The sequence below is a fragment of the Trichomycterus rosablanca genome, chromosome 10 (assembly GCF_030014385.1).
Source record: "Trichomycterus rosablanca isolate fTriRos1 chromosome 10, fTriRos1.hap1, whole genome shotgun sequence".
NCBI lineage: Eukaryota > Metazoa > Chordata > Actinopteri > Siluriformes > Trichomycteridae > Trichomycterus > Trichomycterus rosablanca.
The window spans coordinates 23,063,995-23,083,719 of record NC_085997.1 but is presented as its reverse complement, the minus strand read 5'-3'; the positions used below and the strand labels follow the sequence as shown (position 1 = coordinate 23,083,719).

At 38.4% G+C, this 19,725-nt stretch overlaps 1 protein-coding gene across 2 annotated transcripts in view; it reads left to right on the top strand.

The window, feature by feature from the left end:
• Nucleotides 1-16,728, top strand: part of csnk1db (casein kinase 1, delta b) — a 41,605-nt gene extending 24,877 nt beyond the window's left edge. The window contains exons 3-11 of one of the 2 annotated variants that reach the window (XM_063002967.1): nucleotides 7,068-7,178; nucleotides 7,262-7,410; nucleotides 8,708-8,936; nucleotides 9,339-9,509; nucleotides 10,278-10,426; nucleotides 10,570-10,738; nucleotides 13,465-13,607; nucleotides 15,102-15,172; nucleotides 15,277-16,728. In XM_063002967.1, coding sequence (XP_062859037.1) covers nucleotides 7,068-7,178; nucleotides 7,262-7,410; nucleotides 8,708-8,936; nucleotides 9,339-9,509; nucleotides 10,278-10,426; nucleotides 10,570-10,738; nucleotides 13,465-13,607; nucleotides 15,102-15,134 — 1,154 coding nt within the window. In that variant the 3' untranslated portion in view covers nucleotides 15,135-15,172; nucleotides 15,277-16,728. Of the gene's footprint in view, nucleotides 1-7,067; nucleotides 7,179-7,261; nucleotides 7,411-8,707; nucleotides 8,937-9,338; nucleotides 9,510-10,277; nucleotides 10,427-10,569; nucleotides 10,739-13,464; nucleotides 13,717-15,101; nucleotides 15,173-15,276 lie in introns of those variants that run through there. The other variant, XM_063002966.1, reaches the window with a different exon arrangement.
• Nucleotides 16,729-19,725: the final 2,997 nt, after the last annotated feature.

The window sequence follows — 19,725 nt, the reverse complement described above, 5'->3', positions numbered from 1 at the left end:
TATACGTGTAAACATTAGAAGTAGGTGTATACATAGCAGGAAAATCTATATACATGTAAACATTAGAATTAGGTGTATACATAGCAGGAAAATCTATATACATGTAAACATTAGAATTAGGTGTATGCATAACAGGAAAATCTATATACATGTAAACATTAGAATTAGGTGTATGCATAGCAGGAAAATCTATATACGTGTGAACATTAGAAGTAGGTGTATACATAGCAGGAAAATCTATACACATGTAAACATTAGAATTAGGTCTATGCATAACAGGAAAATCTATATACATGTAAACATTAGAATTAGGTGTATGCATAACAGGAAAATCTATATACATGTAAACATTAGAATTAGGTGTATACATAGCAGGGAAATCTATATACGTGTGAACATTAGAAGTAGGTGTATGCATAACAGGAAAATCTATACACATGTAAACATTAGAATTAGGTGTATGCATAGCAGGGAAATCTATATACATGTAAACATTAGAAGTAGGTGTATGCATAACAGGAAAATCTATACACATGTAAACATTAGAATTAGGTGTATGCATAGCAGGGAAATCTATATACATGTAAACATTAGAATTAGGTGTATGCATAGCAGGAAAATCTATATACATGTAAACATTAGAAGTAGGTGTATACATAGCAGGAAAATCTATATACATGTAAACATTAGAATTAGGTGTATACATAGCAGGAAAATCTATACACATGTAAACATTAGAATTAGGTGTATGCATAGCAGGGAAATCTATATACATGTAAACATTAGAATTAGGTGTATGCATAGCAGGAAAATCTATATACATGTAAACATTAGAATTAGGTGTATGCATAGCAGGAAAATCTATATACATGTAAACATTACAATTGTTTTTCTTTATTCTGGTCTGTTTTGTTGGCTGCATGGCCAAATTAATAATAATCACTGGTTGTTACCTGGTTGTTCAAAATAAAGCGTGACGCTTTTTCAACTCCCGAGCTGCATAAACACACGTGAAGTAAATCCAGTTAAACACAGATACATGTTGTATTTTAGAGTGGATTTGATGTTTATTTCACACGGATTAATGTTCATGTTGTGGAACTTTAATGATGTTTCACCGCTCAAGCTGAGCGCTGAGCAAATCGGTTATCTGCGCCGAGAGTCGCGGTGAAACCGAAGCGCAAAACTCTTCTCACGTTAATAAACTAAAGAAAACAACAACTGAGACAAACAAGTCACGTCTTCTTATCACCGATAGTTAGATCGCTGCTTTTTACATAAAAACAAACATCTGTAACAGCAGCACAAATGCTCGCACATAATCCACACACTCCGCCATGATATTACTGCTCTTAACTCTTAGTAAGTATCACCCACCAATGATGACGCTGCTTGGTTCTCAAAAACTGGTGGAAACGCACATCGGTTCTCTACAGAACACCAAGGTTCAGAGAAACCTGAACAGAACCGGTTCAAGAACCATGGTTTTTTTGGTGGAAAAGGGGTAATAAAGCTGCTTTCATAGTCATGGCAGTAAGTCTAGTTTACTTTAGTGGCTTTCTGATTACCAGACCTGAATCCAATTTAAGCACCTTTTGGGTGTGATAATACTGGAGATTCACAACATGAATGTGCAGCTAACAAATCTGCAGCAGTTTTATGAAGCAGTGATGCCACAATATAATAAATAAATATAATAACGTTTCTACAATGTCATGGAATCCATATGATAGACTTGATCTCTTCTTACCCAGTGTTAGTGTGTTGTTCCTAATAAAGTGACCAGCAACTTTATAGTGTAACAAAAATGTTTAAACTATGTAAGGGCTTACAATAAATAGTGTTATGTAAAAACTTGTAAACTCCTACTGGGATACAATAAAACGAGATTACAAATTGTTTGTTCTTAAACCTATCATAAATATGACAGTGCTGTGGATGGATTAAGTAAGTTAATAACTAATAATCAGTCACCATAGTGACAGATCTTCTGCATCTGACTACGTATGTTCATTTAAAACCAGGGATCTGTACAATGTACCAGCTAATGCTATCTATCTGCTTTGATGTATCGCATAACCTTTTTGCACAGTGCACTGTATTGGGCCTGATTTAACATTGCAATGAGACTGAAAATATTAAACTAGGGTTGGGACATCCTTGGTTGTTTCTCATTATTCAGACATCCATCAGTTCTTACGTATCAGTGTGCAGGTGGGATCGGTTGTAACAGCTTTGCTAAAAGTAGTACGAAGTGTTAAAGCGCTGCCTTCAGTAAACGTTTTAGACAGGGAAAAGAACTCTACAGCTTGTCTTTATAAATAACTATGGGTTTAAATAAACTAAATATAAATGTTCTATTTTGTCCTGATTTATCTGCTTAACAATTGATATGGTCTTGTTAAGGATCAGAATATCACCACAAATGAAAATAATCATGTTATGACAGCCTATAGCTATGGAGTAGTTAGTGCTTTTGCATTCTTTTTTTAGTGTCTGCACTTCACTACCACACCTGTATGGTATGAGTGATTCCCTGTTTGTTTTCCCACACTGAGGGGAAAAATAGAATCCCCAATGACTTAAAATGTAGATGGCTTTCTTTGCTTAATGCTACTCATAACTTAATCTGTTCATAAAACCAGTAGATCCTAAATGCCAATCCCTTTCACATGCAAGGCAATACAATGGCATTAGAGGTTAAAGAAAATCAAATTTGAGATTCGGCTGCACTTGAAATTAGAGATGCATGAGTACTGATACTGGTATCGGGTATTTGCCCGATACCGCGCTCATTAACTTGTACTCGCAAACGAGGCTCCGATACTAATCATCTGATACCGTGTGCCTAGTGCACGTTGCTGTGTTATGCCTAGTTCACACTACACGATTTTTGCCCTGATTTTCGCTCGGCGACTGGTCGGCGAGTTTTCTAGCACGTCAGATATCTGATCTCAGATGTGCGACTGGGAATGAGTGACATGTCGAACAGCCAATGAGAACGCAGGATACGGTGTAAGGGGAAATGCAGGAGAGGAGTGTAAACAGGTGGGACAGGGGGATAATATAGTTTATATCAGAATACACCGGCACACACACACGTTTTACAGTATTTCTGACTTGATCGTTCTCTACAAAACAGAACAACAAAACACCAACATTGCAAAAATATTTATTAACCTCCAACTCACTACAGAACAATCCATGCTATTCGTGTTGCCAAATCCACTCAGATTCATTTATTTTTCCTCCTTGATTTCATCACGTCAGCGCACAAACACTGATCACTCGCTACTTGTTGACGTGCATTTTTGGACGTGGTATCATTAAACTTCTCGTCACTTCTCACGTGTGTTTTTGTTTAAAAAAAACGGTATTCTAAATAGGTATTGGTATCGGTATCAGCAGGTACAAAAATACATGTACTTGTACTCGTACTCGTTTGGGAAAAATTGGTATCGATGCATCCCTATTTGAAATAAATACATGCATGTGGTGTTTTACATTTTTAATACATAATTATAATTCGGAAAGCAAGTGAAAGTGCAAAATATAAGACTTTGTTTCATGTCAGGGTTATTTGGAGTAGTATAGAAATTATGTTAAGTAGAAAGTTAGATGAGTGAATAGCAAATATGGGACACAGTAAAATGTTTACTATTCAATAGGTGATAATTATAGTTGCAAATAATATTGGAACTGTAAGTGCTCTGATAGTATAGGGGTGTGTGCTTGATTGTGTATGTTAGTGGTCCAGTTTCATACCAGTGATCAGTATAATTTTAGGCCAGTATTGTCTTGAGATGTGCATGTTACTACACTAAGTATTAAAAGAAAAAAAAGATTTTAGAAAGGAGCCAGTTTATCCATCTACTTCTGTTTTTTGAGTATTGAATGTGTAATTTGCAGAGGATTAAAGAAAATTATTATATCCTTGTATGATTCACAGTCATGTAATGGTAACACTCCCTCCACATCCTTGAATAAGGATTTTTTGTTTAATTCATTACAGCATTGGCTGATATACAAAAGCCAAACTTGACTTTCTCTTCAATAAACTATGTTATATGGCCAAAAGTATGTGCCCACAGGACCATAAGCTTCCCATAACCCTGAGCACTATAGGTTGTTCTGCATTTTTGTAACTCTTAACAGCCTCCTCTTTTTGGCTCGCATGGCTCCAGTTCACATGATTTGTAATATCTGGAACTGATGGCTGCTGAAGTTTCTCCTCGCTGAAGTGTCTCCTCGCCAAACTTGTCAAACCATGTCTTTATGGACAACGCCTTTTACACAGAGACATGATGCGTGCTGTAATTAGATCTGGCCTTGCCCAAGCTTTTGCTTAAGAGGTAATAAAATGCATTTATATAATCAATTGTTTGCACCTTTTAGCAATGGGTGTGGTAACACTTAAACTCAATAATTAGTTTAAATACTATGTCAAATAGTAAAGCTCTGAGATATCCAAGGATCTTGTCATCCTAGTGTTTGACTACCGTATGTCACATGCATAAAGTTGTGAAACTTAAGCAGTGACAAAGATAAAACACAATGTTCCCTGATAGGAATAGTCATTTTGCCAATTTTTTATGATCGCTAACTGACCATCAGTAGTAGGTAGTTGCCTAATTACAGTCAAGCCCATGGCGATCCATCAAAATACAAAACACAAGCGTATCAAGTTTTGCTTTATTGATAAACGTGGCATATGGTACAACACTGTAGAACAGTAAGTGGAGCATAAACACTGCAAGCAAACCAGTTCTAAAATTCTTCCTCTTAATATTAGTGTAGTTATGGGATGATGAGCAAAGTTTTATTCTTATACTGAAGCAAAGATCAACATGTGCAAAGTTCTTCATACTGATGCAAAACAGCTTCACAATTTGTGATTTTAATGCATGAGTTCTGCTGGGGTGGCACGGAGGCTCAGTGGGTAGCACTGTCCTGGGTTCATTCCCCAGGTGGTGCGGTCCGGGTGCTTTCTGTGTGAAGTTTGCATGTTCTCCCTGTGTCTGTGTGGGTTTCCTCTGGGAGCTTTGGTTTTCTCCCACAGTCCAAAGACATGCAAGTGAGGTGAACTGGAGATACAAAATTGTCCATGACTGTGTTTGACATTAGACTTGTGAACTGATGAATCTTGTGTAGAGTAACTACCGTTTGTCCTGAATGTAACCAAAGTGCGTAGAACATGACATTTAAATCCTAATAAATAAATAAATATTTCTGCTGTTTGACATTTAAAGTACATAAATGCATACTAAAGTAATTTTGTTCAGGTTAGAATCTGAATGCACTACGGGTGGGTGAGTGCATGCAAAGTCAGCATACTTACTCTGTTTCTCTCAACAGGAATCAAGTGTCAGCTGTTGGAAATGAATTTGTGACTTTTTAACCAATGGCATTATTGTTGATTATTGATTAACTAGTTAATCATTGACATTTATACTTCCTGAATAGGGTTTCTTTAACTTACAAATCCCATTATTTAAATTTGTGTCCGATTAACAGGATCTCTGGGTTTTACCCACTTTTGACCTGAAACTGAAGCTTTTGAGTGAATAGGAACTGTTTATAAGGTTTGTAAGTTTACTCTAACCAATGACTGGGAATTTGTGATGTTTGCACTGGAAACACCTACCATCACTGTAAACCCTGTGCATCAGGTCTAAAAGTTTCTGTCAGGAAAAAGTAAATTCTTGGGTTTGCAGGGTTTCCAAACCCATATGAATTTTAGTGATTATTATTACATTTAAAGTTTGAAATCTCTGTAAATGACACGTCAATTGTTCTGTCATGTTTTTAATTGCACATTTGTAATGGCACATTTGTAATTACTAATTAGAAGGAACTAAAAGGAATTTGGAAAACATTATTCATAAAGCAGGTGTGGCAGTTCAGTGTGCTCACTTTGCAACTTTGTATGGCAAGTGGCAAGTTCTTGTATGTTTGAGAATAAATCAAGCAGCATGCTGTTAGGCCTTACAGTCGGCACCTTTCCAAGCAGGGCTCCAGACACACCCAATCACAATAAATAATCTGGTTTTCTATTCATCCTTCCTTAAACTGTAACTGTTTTTATACATGTAGTGTGATTCTACCTTATCTATATACACGTTGATTGTGCAATATTCATTAATTTTTTATACATATTTCTTCTTTAAATATTTTTATATGTAAATTTTTTTTGCCATGCTCGCTGCTGTAACAATGCAAATTTATATACTGCTCTCAGTTCGAATTGTCAGCTTTAGAAGATCTTAAATGTCACAGCATTAGACATCGACTCCATTGTCGGTTATCGGTTAACTGGTTAATCATTGACTTCCCTATGGTACCCCAGTAAAAGAATATTGTGGTAGTAAACAAAAACAAAAGCAGCATAATGGTCGGGTGGGTAAATATAACTAAACTTCTGCTTCATGATATTTTTTTATAATTTGATAGCTCGCTGTCCTCTCTCTCTAGCTTGGAAGTTTTACTAGAAGCACGGGAAGGGTTGACTGGAATATGCCAGAAGGAATTTGGATAGGGCTACAGAGTTCTGGGACACACTTCTATATTAGACTTTCCAGAAAGACGGTGATTCCAAGCACACTTCCAAGTCAACCAATGCTTGGTTAATTACTCAGATCTGAAATATCCTGAATGGCCTTTTCAGTCTCCAGATTTAAGTCCAATAGAAAATCTTTGTTGGGATTTAATGAAAGCAGTTACAGCATAAGTCTTCAAACTGCTTTTGCAAAAGAAGAATGGGAGAAGGTTCTGCAAGAGTGATGTAACAAACTTGTTATCAGAGGTTTTCAAGGACAAAGGATGTTTCAAGTTCTGAGTCAGAGGGTTTAATAATAATGCACATGGACATTTGTCAAAGGTGTTCTCAAATTTGCTCGTTTACATCTTGTATTTTTTTCCATTCAATATATACACATCACTATGATACCTTTTAAAGTGAGGGTGGTTTTTTTCTTTCTGTACACTGCGTATACACACAATTTACCATAATCTGACCTGTCAGTGTCCTAATTAGCCTTTTTCAACCCTATTCCCTTATCAAATTTTAGGCACAGACATAGCAGTTAAGGAAGAGGTGGCCATTAAGCTAGAATGTGTGAAGACCAAGCATCCTCAGCTTCACATCGAGAGCAAGATCTACAAGATGATGCAGGGAGGAGGTAATGTTTAATAAAGTCTTTCTTAAAAACAAATGGCCCTCAAACACTTTCTCTGAAAGTAAATGTTTGTGTTCAATTTGCAGTCGGAATCCCGACAATAAAGTGGTGTGGGGCAGAGGGTGACTATAACGTGATGGTGATGGAGCTGCTGGGCCCCAGTCTGGAAGATCTTTTCAATTTTTGCTCGAGGAAATTTAGCCTCAAGACTGTTCTACTGCTTGCTGACCAGATGGTGAGAAGCACTTCACAGATTTACAGTAAATCAGGATAGGAAATAAGAGGAGCTGCTCTTATATCTATATAATAATAGCAGAGCCAAATCTGTACTGTTGGACAGTGTCTTGTAGTAATTAAAACTTTAAATACAAGTCATGTTTTCAACAGTGTGAAATGCCTTTGTATATTTTAAATATACAATTAGTTTGTCTGCATTTTCAGTCATCATGTTCTTATGGGACAGTGGTAGCCTAGTGGGTAGAGCTTTGGGCTATTAACTAAAAGGTTGAGAGTTCAAATCCCAGCTCTGCCATGCGGCCACTGTTGGGCCCTCTCAGCTCCAGGGGCGCCATACAATGGCTGACGCTGTGCTCTGACCCCAGTTTCCAAACAAGCTGGGATATGCGAAGAAAGAATTTTGTTGTACTGTACATCTGTATATGTATAAATTACAAATAAAGGCATTCCATTCTATTATTTTGGCCTTGATAACTACAGTATTTATTTATAAAGTTCCAACTATTGGTGGTCCTCTTTTTTTGAAAAGCATCCTATTTTTCATTAACCTCGTTACTAAATTTACAACCAGTTAAACAGATGTTTCCCCTTTATTTCCCAATTTATTCACTTCAATTTATTCTATTTGGTATTTTATGTTTATGCATTTTTCCCCCAATTTTCTTTCCCATTCTAGTTGTACCCAATCAAAATCCGCCTTTACTATTACACACCTCCACTTTTGGGGTTTCCTCCAGGTGCTCCGGTTTCCGCCCACAGTCCAAAGACATGCAAATGAGGTGAATTGGAGTCATTAAATTGTCCATGACCGTGTTCGATATAACCTTGAGAACAGATGAATCTTGTGTAATGAGTAACTACCGTTTCCTGTCATGAATGTAACCAAAGTGTAAAACATGACGTTAAAATTCTAATAAACAAACCCCTTCTCATTGGAGCAGAGGCCGTAATCTCAGCAGTTATTAGGAAACCTTGTTCACCCATTGTCCAGCACCTTACAGACACACAGTGTGTCTGTGTAGGCACCCTGCCAGCTATAAGCAGAGCCGAGATTCGGACACAAGGGCTTGAGATGTCAGCACTGGTGATTCCTGATTGTGAGTCCTGTGCTGCTTATACAACCTTCAATATCACCACATGCCCCCTCCGTCATGTGTCCAATCTGCACCCACTTCTTATCACCTTCTACTGTTGGTTTCTAACACAGAGCCGTATTGCATAAGGAAAGTCACGCTAAGATCCCCCCCCCTTCTACTGGTTTACCTTTTTTTCTTTCTTTTTCCTTCCTTTTTTAGATCAGCCGCATAGAGTACATCCACTCCAAGAACTTCATCCACAGAGACGTGAAGCCTGATAACTTCCTAATGGGACTTGGCAAGAAAGGCAACCTGGTCTACATCATTGACTTTGGCTTAGCCAAGAAGTATCGGGATGCCCGCACACACCAGCACATTCCCTACCGAGAGAACAAGAACCTTACCGGCACAGCCCGATATGCTTCAATCAACACACATCTGGGCATAGGTAACTGCTGAGTTCTGCCACTCCCACATAATTAATTAAGGTTCTGTGGGTTTATTTGTTTGGTTTAAACTCAAGCGTGCAGGCTTGAGTAGTGACTGGAAAGCAGGACACATAAATATTTTCTTTCTCTGACATGATTGTGTTAATGCAGAGTGCTTAGACTCTTAGACCCTCAAATTTTGGGGTCAGAATTTTGTTTTAAACTACCTTTTTCGTAGCGTTCTTATAAAGCTGTCAAGTCAATTAGCATGTTTTTTCTCATAGATACACACTTTGCTGATATTTGGTACAATTAATTGTAATTGGTGGTCAAATGGCCTTGGCTGATGCTAACCCATCCTATTTTGTTCACACTTTGTACAGGACATACAGTTAAACGTTTCTGCCTTTGTATGTTTACAGAGCAGTCTCGGCGTGATGACCTGGAATCTTTGGGATACGTGTTGATGTATTTTAACCTGGGTTCACTGCCATGGCAGGGACTGAAAGCTGCCACTAAGCGACAGAAGTACGAACGTATCAGCGAAAAGAAAATGTCAACTCCTATTGAAGTGCTCTGCAAGGGCTACCCCTGTATGTATCTTCTTAGATAAACTTTTTTTGTGTTGTCTGCATTTTTTTTATTCCTATAGACCACGTGTCAGACTCTCAGCCCGCCACGTCATTTTATGTGGCCCGCGAGAGCTTAAAAGTCGTATGATTGCCTTAAAATATGTTTTAAAGTCATACATAAACTACATCTCCCACAATGCATAAATATACAGTATAAATTTGGCATATTGACACCAAAAATGGAGCTAATTATGCTAAAATTGGCCTCCAAGAAAAACAACAAATTGTCCAAGACTTAAAAGGCAGACTGCGGGCCATTGAGGGCCGACATAATGCGGATGTGGGGGCTGTGAAAGGAACCCGGTTTCCCAGGGAGCTTGCACAGCGGTGGAGCAGCGCAGAGGTCGTAGTGTAGCTCTCCATGCATGAAGCCTGCCTCACACGCAAATCCACCGGTGTGGGTGTATAAGAAGGGATCAGTAGACTGAGCACTCGGTGTAGGGAGTGTGTTTCAGTCAAGTCACCCCCTCCTTGGGCACCACTAGGGGCCCCCAGCAGCAGATTGTCTTCGCTAAATTAAGAGAAAATTGCAAAAATAGAAAAAAAATGATGTGAATACCTTGTGTTTGTACTTTTTTTTTTTATTTAAAAGCAGAACTGCAGGCTGATTAGGGAAAACTTTTTTTGTAGATTTAGTTTAAATTAGGGCATTGTGTATGGCAGCCAGTGTACAGATCTGCGAAAGTGTTTCACAAAGGGTAACCTTATGTTCTGTTTGCCTATCTGCAGCCGAATTTGCCACATACCTCAACTTTTGCCGCTCTCTGCGCTTCGATGACAAGCCTGATTACTCCTATTTGAGGCAGCTTTTCAGGAACCTGTTTCACAGACAAGGCTTTTCATATGACTACATCTTCGATTGGAACATGCTCAAATTTGTAAGTCCTTCACAAAGATCAGTCAACAAATTAAATAAACATTTATCCTGGCATAAACAGCATTTACATTTAATTACATTTTAAACTTTATGTAAAGCACTTTTGTAACACTTTCGATTTTCGACTTTTGTCTTTTCCCTAAGGGTCCTAACCGTGCAGCGGAGGAGGCAGCGAGGGATCGAAGGGATCGAGAAGAGAGACGAAGGAACAGCAGGAATCCTGCCGCTAGTGGCATCCCTTCTGCGTCTGGCAGGCCCCGTGCCGTGCAAGATGGTGCACCCCCGACGCCCCTTACTCCCACATCACACACAGGTGGCTTGCTTTCTGGTTTTGTGCTTGTCCTAATATCCTGTAGTTTTTCTGCATTTATCTGAAGGAGTGTGATCTGTAACACTTGCACTACATACATTTCTCAAAATGCACAGACATTACATTTCTCAAAATGAGTTTTAGCACCTGGCTGGTACACTGAAGGGCTAGTCTCAAAACAACGGTATGAACAGCATTAATTGAACAATGGGTCTGTTCTAAAACCTAGTTAGCTAGTTAGCTGCGTAAGTAGGGAGGATTCTTATAGGACATCGACTTAGTACTTAGACAGTAAATGCAGTGATTACGTCACCACAGGTTTGCTTACAAAACTAACACAGTTAGCCTCAGGTCATTCAAACCAATGGGCTGAGACAGCACAACTTGCTAGCATGCCAGCTAACATCTCCCTCTGTGTATCGAAAATGGTTAAATTGTCACTGACAAGCCTGAATTTGCAATTAAATCACACAAATTAAATAAGAATGTATTTATATTTGGAAGGAACTCCACTCGTTGCTCCACATTTATCCCCTATATTTGTTATTTTTTATGAGGAGATTTGCAGCACTGAATGCTGGGATTGCCTTCACCACTAAATGTGCATTTAATGCTCCCTCGTTATTCAGTCAGTTTACAGCTTTGAAATAAAGCACCTTTGTAGGCAGCATTTTATGGTATCTAAGAATTCAGACACCCTTCTTCTCAAGAGCGAGTGTATGTAGAGAGCTCACTAGGTTTTTAGACAGACCCAAAGTCTTGTTTGTCAGTTATTAGTTAACTGGTGTATCATTAACATCCCTACATCTAAAGTACACATGCACACATTTGCACAAATCTGAACAACAGTCATACAGTAGTGTTCAAAAAAATAGCAGTGGTTTTAAAAAAGTGAATAAAGCACAAAATCATTATAATAACTTTTATTTCCATAAATGCAAATGCACTGAAAATACTCCTTTCAATTCTAATTCAAAACATTAACAAAATGTAGCCAGTTTGTGTTCATCCTTTACAGAAAGTTAAGAAAAATGAATATTAGGCTGTTCAAAAAAATAGCAGTGCCAGCATTTTTCTTTAAAAACTCAAAAAATGTTTGTATAAACTGAAAAAAACGTTTGAGGTTTCACTTTACTTTAATATTTAACTAATAATAACTAATATTTAGTGGCATAACAATTGTTTCTGAGATCTGTGTTGCATGGAGTCGACCAACTTCTGGCTCCTCTGAACAGGTATTCCAGTCCAGGATGATTAGACGACATTCCACAGTTCTTCTGCAATTTTGGGTTTTGCCTCAAAAAAACGCGTTTCAGACGTCAGCCCACAAGTTCTCTATGGGATTGAAGTCAGGGGATTGGGCTGGCCACTCTATTACCTCAATCTTGTTTGTCTGTAACCAGGATGGTTTGGGTCATTGTCATGTTGAAACATCCATTTTAAGGACATTTCTTCTTTGATATAGGGCAACATGATCTCCAAGTATTCTGATGTATTTAATCTGATCCATGATTCCTCGTATGTGATAAATAGGCATAACACCATGGTATGAAAAACATCCCCATATCATCATTTTGTACCACCGTGCTTTACTGTCTTCACAGTGTACTGTGGCTTGAATTCAGTGATCGGGGGTCGTCTGACATACTGTCTACGGCCACTAGACCCAAAAAGAACAATTTTGCTTTTACCAGTCCACAAAATGTTGAGCCGTTTCTCTTTGGACCAGTCAATGTGTTCCTTGGCAGATGTTAACCCATTCAAGAAACATCTTTTTCTTAACAACGGGACTTTGCAAAGAGTTCTTGCTGGTAAATTGGCTTCATTTAATCATCTTCTGTACTCACTGGTAACTTCAGATGTTCCTTGATCTTTCTGGAGGTGATCACTGGCTGAGTATTTGCCATTTTGGCTATTCTTCGATCCATTCGAACAGTAGTTCCACGCTTCCTTCTGCATCTTTCAGGTTTTGGTTGTCACTTCAAGGCATTTGAGATCATTTTAGCTGAGCAGGCTATAATTTGCTGCACTTCTCTGTATGTTTTTTTCCTCTACAATCAACTTTTTTTAATAAAAGTACGCTGTTCATCAGAACAATGTCTGGAACGACCCATTTTACCCAGTATTTCAGAAGGAAATGCGCTATAACCAACCTGTGCAACATTTGCCACCCTCCTACATTAAATAAGGACCAAAATTGACACCCATTCTTCTGCAGAATGAATGACTTCACCAATTGAACTCCTCACTGCTATTATTTTGAACAAGCCCCTTTCAATCAATGCTTGGATTACTTGTCATTACTCTACTACACTTTCAAGTAAATTTTTTGATATGTAGAAATATCACTTCTACTAAAAACAGTGATTTATCAGGTTAATGGTGTTGGACTGCTATTATTTTGAACACCACTGTATAAAGAAGAAATGCTTTGACTGACAAACCTGTCACTACAACTAATACGCAGCCAAAAAATGTTGCCAGATGTTGCCAGGCACACAGTGATTTTCTGACACTCGCCATCGTGCTTGAACTATTGATTTGTTTCTACATTAAAAACTGAATTCTCACTTCAACAAGTGATACATATCCACCATACACTTTTATTATTTTTGTGACAATTTTGTGACAATCTGCAAGTGTCTATCCCATCATAACTGGCCATAACTGCCTGTGCTGTAACAAGTTCTGTTAGACATCTGTTAACATTACGTTTTCTGGTTTCACAGCAAACACATCCTCACCACGTCCTGTAACTGGTATGGAGCGAGAAAGGAAGGTGAGCATGCGACTGCATCGTGGAGCACCTGTTAACATCTCCTCGTCAGACCTGACAGGACAACAAGACACCTCCCGCATGTCCACGTCACAGGTACAGGCTAGCCCTGCTCATGATATAACAACTGTATGCCCAGTCATCGGGAAGTAGCTGCTCCAGCCATACATTTCAAGTTTCAATAAAGTCTATAGAGATGACAGAACATTGTCTGAATTCGTTTTTTTTTGTAGCTAATATAGTTTTTGATTCAGCAAAGACTGTCTACAGATGCAGTGAAGTATTGCATTACATAAATTCAGGCCATTCACCAAGAATTACATTAAAAGTTTAATGTTACATTTATGCCAGAATGTTAGGACCACTCTTCAAAAATGTGCAAGGCAATGCACATTTCACATCAGTTGTAATTACATATAGTAAATGTGCTAAATGCAACAGCACAAAGTCCTGAGCAACTTAAATTAGGGCTGTAAAGGATGCCCACAGACAACCGTGATAAATACCCAACAGTGGTCTGAGAAGGAAAGAGCCATAAACTGCTGTCAGAATGTTGGGTGGCCAAGACACATTGATGGCTGTGGAGTCTGGTCCCTACCATCTTGGCAGGTTAGAGAAGTTTTGGATATTAGGTGGGTGGTTCTAATGTTTTGTCTCATCTTTATACGTAGTCTTACATTTGAAGTTTTCTGTATTTTATTGTGATTAGAAGCGTTTAGTTCATTAAAGTTTTTTCCACATCAGACCTAATACCATTCGAACTGAGAACTGATAGACCGAAGACTGAAAGTCCATGATAGTTCAGTCCATTATGTAATCAATCTTAATTATTTAGCCCCAAATGGCTTTAAAATATAAAGACTGGGTAGCACTGTCGCCTCACAGTAAGAAGGTCCTGGGTTTGATTCCCTGTCGGGGCAGTCCGGGTCCTTTCTGTGTGGTCCTTTCTGTGTGCATGTTCTACCCGTGTCTGCATGGGTTTTCTCTGTGAGCTCCGGTTTCCTCCCAGTCCAAAAACATGCGAGTGAGGTGAATTGGAGATACAAAATTGAACAGACTACCTGTCCTGTCATGAATGTAACCAAAGTGTGTAAAACATGGCGTTAAAATCCTAATAAATAACTTTCTGCCATTAAATGACACTTTTGTGTTAAACAAAAAATTCAATAAATATTTGTCCCCAGGAAAAATACATTGAAACTGGAAAAAATGCCCACTGGTCTTTCACTGTCCAATTTTAAAAATGGTTACATTTGACAGGTGGAGTTAAAGGCAGAATTTTTTTCTTGCAATTTTAAATGCCAAGTCTGTTGGAAATGTGTAGATTGGGGGGGGGGATTCTGGATACACAAAGATAAGCAAGCTTGTGTGTGTTGTGGGTATCGGCCACATGCAAAAGCTGGTTACTTACTGTTTGTTTTTAAAAACTTGTGTGATCTTAAATCAGAAAGTATCTAATTACATTTTATAAAGTTTCCCTGAACTTTTATTTCTTGCTTATGGAAGTTTAATTTTGGTTGGGGATTTTTGTTATTTTGCCAATAATGATCATAGAAAAGGTACCATAATAATTCTCTCTGTTTACCTCAGAATAGCATTGCCTTCGATCATCACGGCAAGTAGTTGCTCACCATGTCCTTGTGTGAAGGCAGCAGATTGAGGTAGGTTCAGGTGCAGGTGGCACGTTTTTCATTTCGTTACATATATTCAATTCAGCCTTTTGCATGCAGTTCAATATTGATCAATTCTGCTCTTCTTGTTTTAGATTCCCTAAAATGTCCCCAAAGCCTCCTCCTTGTATCACGGAGTGCCGTGGTTGACTCACCTGTTTAAAGCTGATTTGTGGCTAAGAAGCAGGGCAGCCAGTGTCTCTCTATTCATTGAAACTAACCTGTTAGTTTCAGAATCAGCTCAGACTCTTTAAGGGTCAGTCTTGCTCTGTCTTTTCCTGTCTCTTACTCTCAACACTGGTATGTATGTTTAAAAAATGGGAGGATTTTAGAACGACTCTTGTTAAAGGAGTGTGAACTGATTCATCAGAGACTAAATTAACCAGCCAAACACCGGTGTCCTTCACACTGGTGATTCTCTCCTTACTAGTACCTTCAGTTCATCCACTTTAATACCTTTTTGCACATATAACACGATTCATGGATTTTTCTGAGAAGGTTATATATATTTATTAACAGTTTACTGGTTCCGTTTTGTATTCTGTGTGTTTTTTTTAATCTTCCCCTTCTGTAACAGGCTCCATCTATGGAGGTTCTGTTATGGTTTTATTTTAACCATTAGAATTCTTTTAGTTTTGAGAACCTGTAATTGGTGAGTGGTCTTAAACGGGTTCTTGTTGCCTGACTGTTGGTGTTCTGTACTGACAGGCCACCGAGGGGCCAAAACATCAGCATTTCTTACTCATGAGCAAACTGTTATGGGTGGATTTACTGATCTTTCCTGGACAATATGGTTAGTGGGACCCTGTGGAACTCACGTGTTCATTTCTCTCTCGATATCTTCACTACTGGGTGGTACAACCCTCACCTTGTTGTGTATCTGTTCTATTTCAAAGCTGTGAAAATTGTAATATATTAGTGTGAATGTTTCCATTTTCACCCAACACAAACTATAAATGAGCTGCAAATCACAGTCTTGAAGCATTACGGGGTTGTTTTTGTTTCCAAAATGTTATTAAAGGCCAATAATATGACGTGCTGGAGCTATTCATTACCTATTCTCAGACTTTCTGTTTTGGTTCCAGTGTTGACTAAGCACAAGTCATCTGGCAAGTCATCACTTGTTTGAACGTCCTGGCTATACAATAATTAAAATATAACTGGTTCTTCCAAGCTGATGAAACAGTCAGTGAGATGAAACTTTCCACTGCAACTGATAGCAGCAGTGTTAAAGTTGAATAGAAATGCGTGTCTGTAGAAAGTTCCAGCACTGATTTGGCTCAGCAGATTCACCTTCAAGTGATCCAGCTCACAATTATCAGGACTTGAGAGCTGTACCCACATCAGCATGCTCTTTTTTACTATTAATAATGAACCTATAACATCTGAGGAGGGCGTATGACTAAAACCTAATGATTTCTCTTAACTCGTTCTGTTGTTGGGCTCCACACTGGTTTTGTTTCACCAGTCTGAGCCCTATTACAGTTTGTATCACTGTATTTGTGCACCACTTTTTTGTACATGTGTAAATAAATGATCTACTTGTATTATTTGACTGCTGTGTTTTTTTTCCTGCTTTTCTTTAAATGTCAGGAAGGCTGAGCTGTATTAAATAACTTTACCCATCATGACACATTCCGCCTTTTGAACACCTAACTACTGTGCCATGTTTTGTTTTAGGTCCATCAGCTTGGAGCCAACAGGTGATGCGAGAAATAGTTCTTCCTATGCTGTAATATCTTGAAGCACTGATACTTAAGGATCCTTGATTTAAGTTTATTCACTCTGCAGTGATTTGTTTGTCTTTAAAGTTTATAATTGCTTCTATGCAGCACATGCTCTATTTCAGAAATGCATCAAATCTAAATGAGTTAAACCACTTAGTTATGTTGCATTGCATTGCAGAACAAATTGGAGGTGCATTCGCCAGGTGTAACTACTGAATTACACTCTGAAATCATAAACTCCCAAAGATATGGGGTGCTGTATAAATGTTATACAGCACTATACAGTGTATACAGCAGGGATTTTGCTCTGTGGCTCACAAAGAACAAGAGCTTTGATGGATATATTATTGCTTTTTTTATTTAACACTAACACTTTTGTATTAAAATAACTGCTGTTCTATCCATAACTGAGCACACACGACTGGGATAGGGGGCTGCATATTTATTTTACTACGCAGTATTTAGGGGTGGCTCGGTGGGTAGCACTGTCTCCTCACAGCAAGAAGATCCTGGGTTTGATCCCCAGGTGGGGTGGTCCGGGTCCTTTCTGAATGGAGTTTGCATGTTCTCCCCATGTCTGCATGGGTTTCCTCCGGGAGCTCCGGTTTCCTTCCACAAAGCGAGGTAAATTGGAGATACAAAATTGTTCATGACTGTGTTTGACATTGAACTTGTGAACTGATGAATCTTGTGTAATGAGTAACTACCGTTTCTGTCATGTATCTAACCAAAGTGTAAAACGTGACATTTAAAATAATAAATAAATAATAACTAAGCAGTATTTACACACACGCACACGTCTTCAATATTGATGTTCCTTTTTATTGGTAATGGTATACTGTACTGGTCATAGTACTTGTCAATTGGACATCAATGCTGTAGTTTTCTGGTATTACCAGAAATAATACCAATTTTCAAGATTTATAAGGATCAAATCAATTTAGTAAATCCTGAAAAGCTTGCAACACAAACGCTTTATTATTAGTAGTAGAAATTACATAAGTGAATGATATATTCAATTCAATGAAATATTCAGCATTAATCTTTTGACAGTTGGGTGCGCAAACTGTAAAGTAAAACTAATTTGGTACCTTTGTCTACCTCTGCTGGTGGTTTTCTGTAACTTCATACTGGCACTAAAAGCACTGAAAACGTAGCAAAGAGCTTTTCCACCACCAATCTGGTCATGAACAGCTATTTAAAAACAGAATTTAAGTGGATTTAACAAGAAGTTCCTATAATCTAAAGGTTTAACAATCAGATCCTACAGCTGTTTATATTGGTCTAAGAAGTATCAAATTCCACTTTAATATTGTGTTTTGCTTGATGTAGCACCTTTAATAAACTAGTTTAAAACTATTATACAATGACCCTCATTGGAATGATTTTGTTGGAATGCACACCCCTGGTTTACAGACCTGTTTCCCAGCACTTGTGTCGGATTGCTGGACCGCCTTCATTTCGTAGGTCTTGTATGATAGTTGTTGGCAGGGGATCAGAGTATTCATTGTGGGGCAGGACCTGTTGGAATGTTTCAGATGAACTGCAGTGGGGAAGTAAGCAGGATGCAAATCAAGCTCTGTATTTCTTTTAATAAAATATCTTTTAATATTTATAGTGAGGGCTTAAATATTGTGATTTTTAATATAGGGCAAATTGAATAACCTTTGAGGGTGGCTCGGTGGGTAGCACTGTCAGCTCACAGCAAGAAGGTCCTGGGTTCGATCCCTGTGTGGAGTTTGCATGTTCTTCCCGTGTCAGCGTGGGTTTCCTCCAGGAGCTCCGGTTTCCTCCCACCGGAAAGCTGGGATAGGCTCCAGTTCCCCCGAGACCCAAACTGGATAAGCGATTAGGAAAGTGAGTGAGTGAATACCTTTGACATTTGTAAATACATGACTAGGAAAATCTTCCCAGCTTTGGGTCAGAGTGGTTGGGTCAGCCATTATACAGCACCCCTGGAGCCATGAAGATTATGGGCCGTGTTCAAGGGCCCAACAGTGGTTGCATGGAAGAGCTGGGGTTTAAACCTGCAGTCTTTAAACTGATAGCCCAAAGCTCATTAAACAGACAATTTTACCATCCATAAAATGTGGTCCAAGTGTTCTGTATTAACACTTCATTATTCATTATTATAAGTAAGCACCATATTTGTACACTGAGTTCTATACTATAAACACTTCATTACTAGTGTATTGAAAAGTGTATTATGATGTAAACAATTGTTAGTATATTAAGAAGTATATTATGATGTAAATTCTTTAGTTAATGACCCAAATGCAACTTTACATACCCTGCTTGGAGTATTTAAAATAGTCTAGAAATTTATATTATTATTATTGTAAGTGTTTACATAAAACCTCTCTTAAATATAGAAGATAATTTTATTTGTCATATATACATATACAGGTGTACAGTACAACATATTTTGCATATCCCGGCTTGTTCGGAAGCTCGGGTCAGAGCGCAGGGTCAGCCATCGTACGGCGCCCCTGGAGCAGACAGCAGGGTTAAGGGCCTTGCTCAAGGACCCAACAGTGGCTGCATAGCAAAACCTGGATTTGAACCACCAATCTTCCAGTTGAAAAGCTCAAAGCTCTACCCACTAAGCTACCACTGTCCCGTTCTGCACGTTTTAGTACACACATTCTAATAACTGGTAAATATTACTAGTACTATCATGTCCATGTGCTATTACTACACAACAATGGTTGTCTAATGGACAAAGCCCTATGTATGGCTACTTCCAAACTGTGCACACTAGTCCAACATTCTGTCAGCTAAGCCCTTGTACAGCTTTTTTCAGGTGGTATTAAAAGA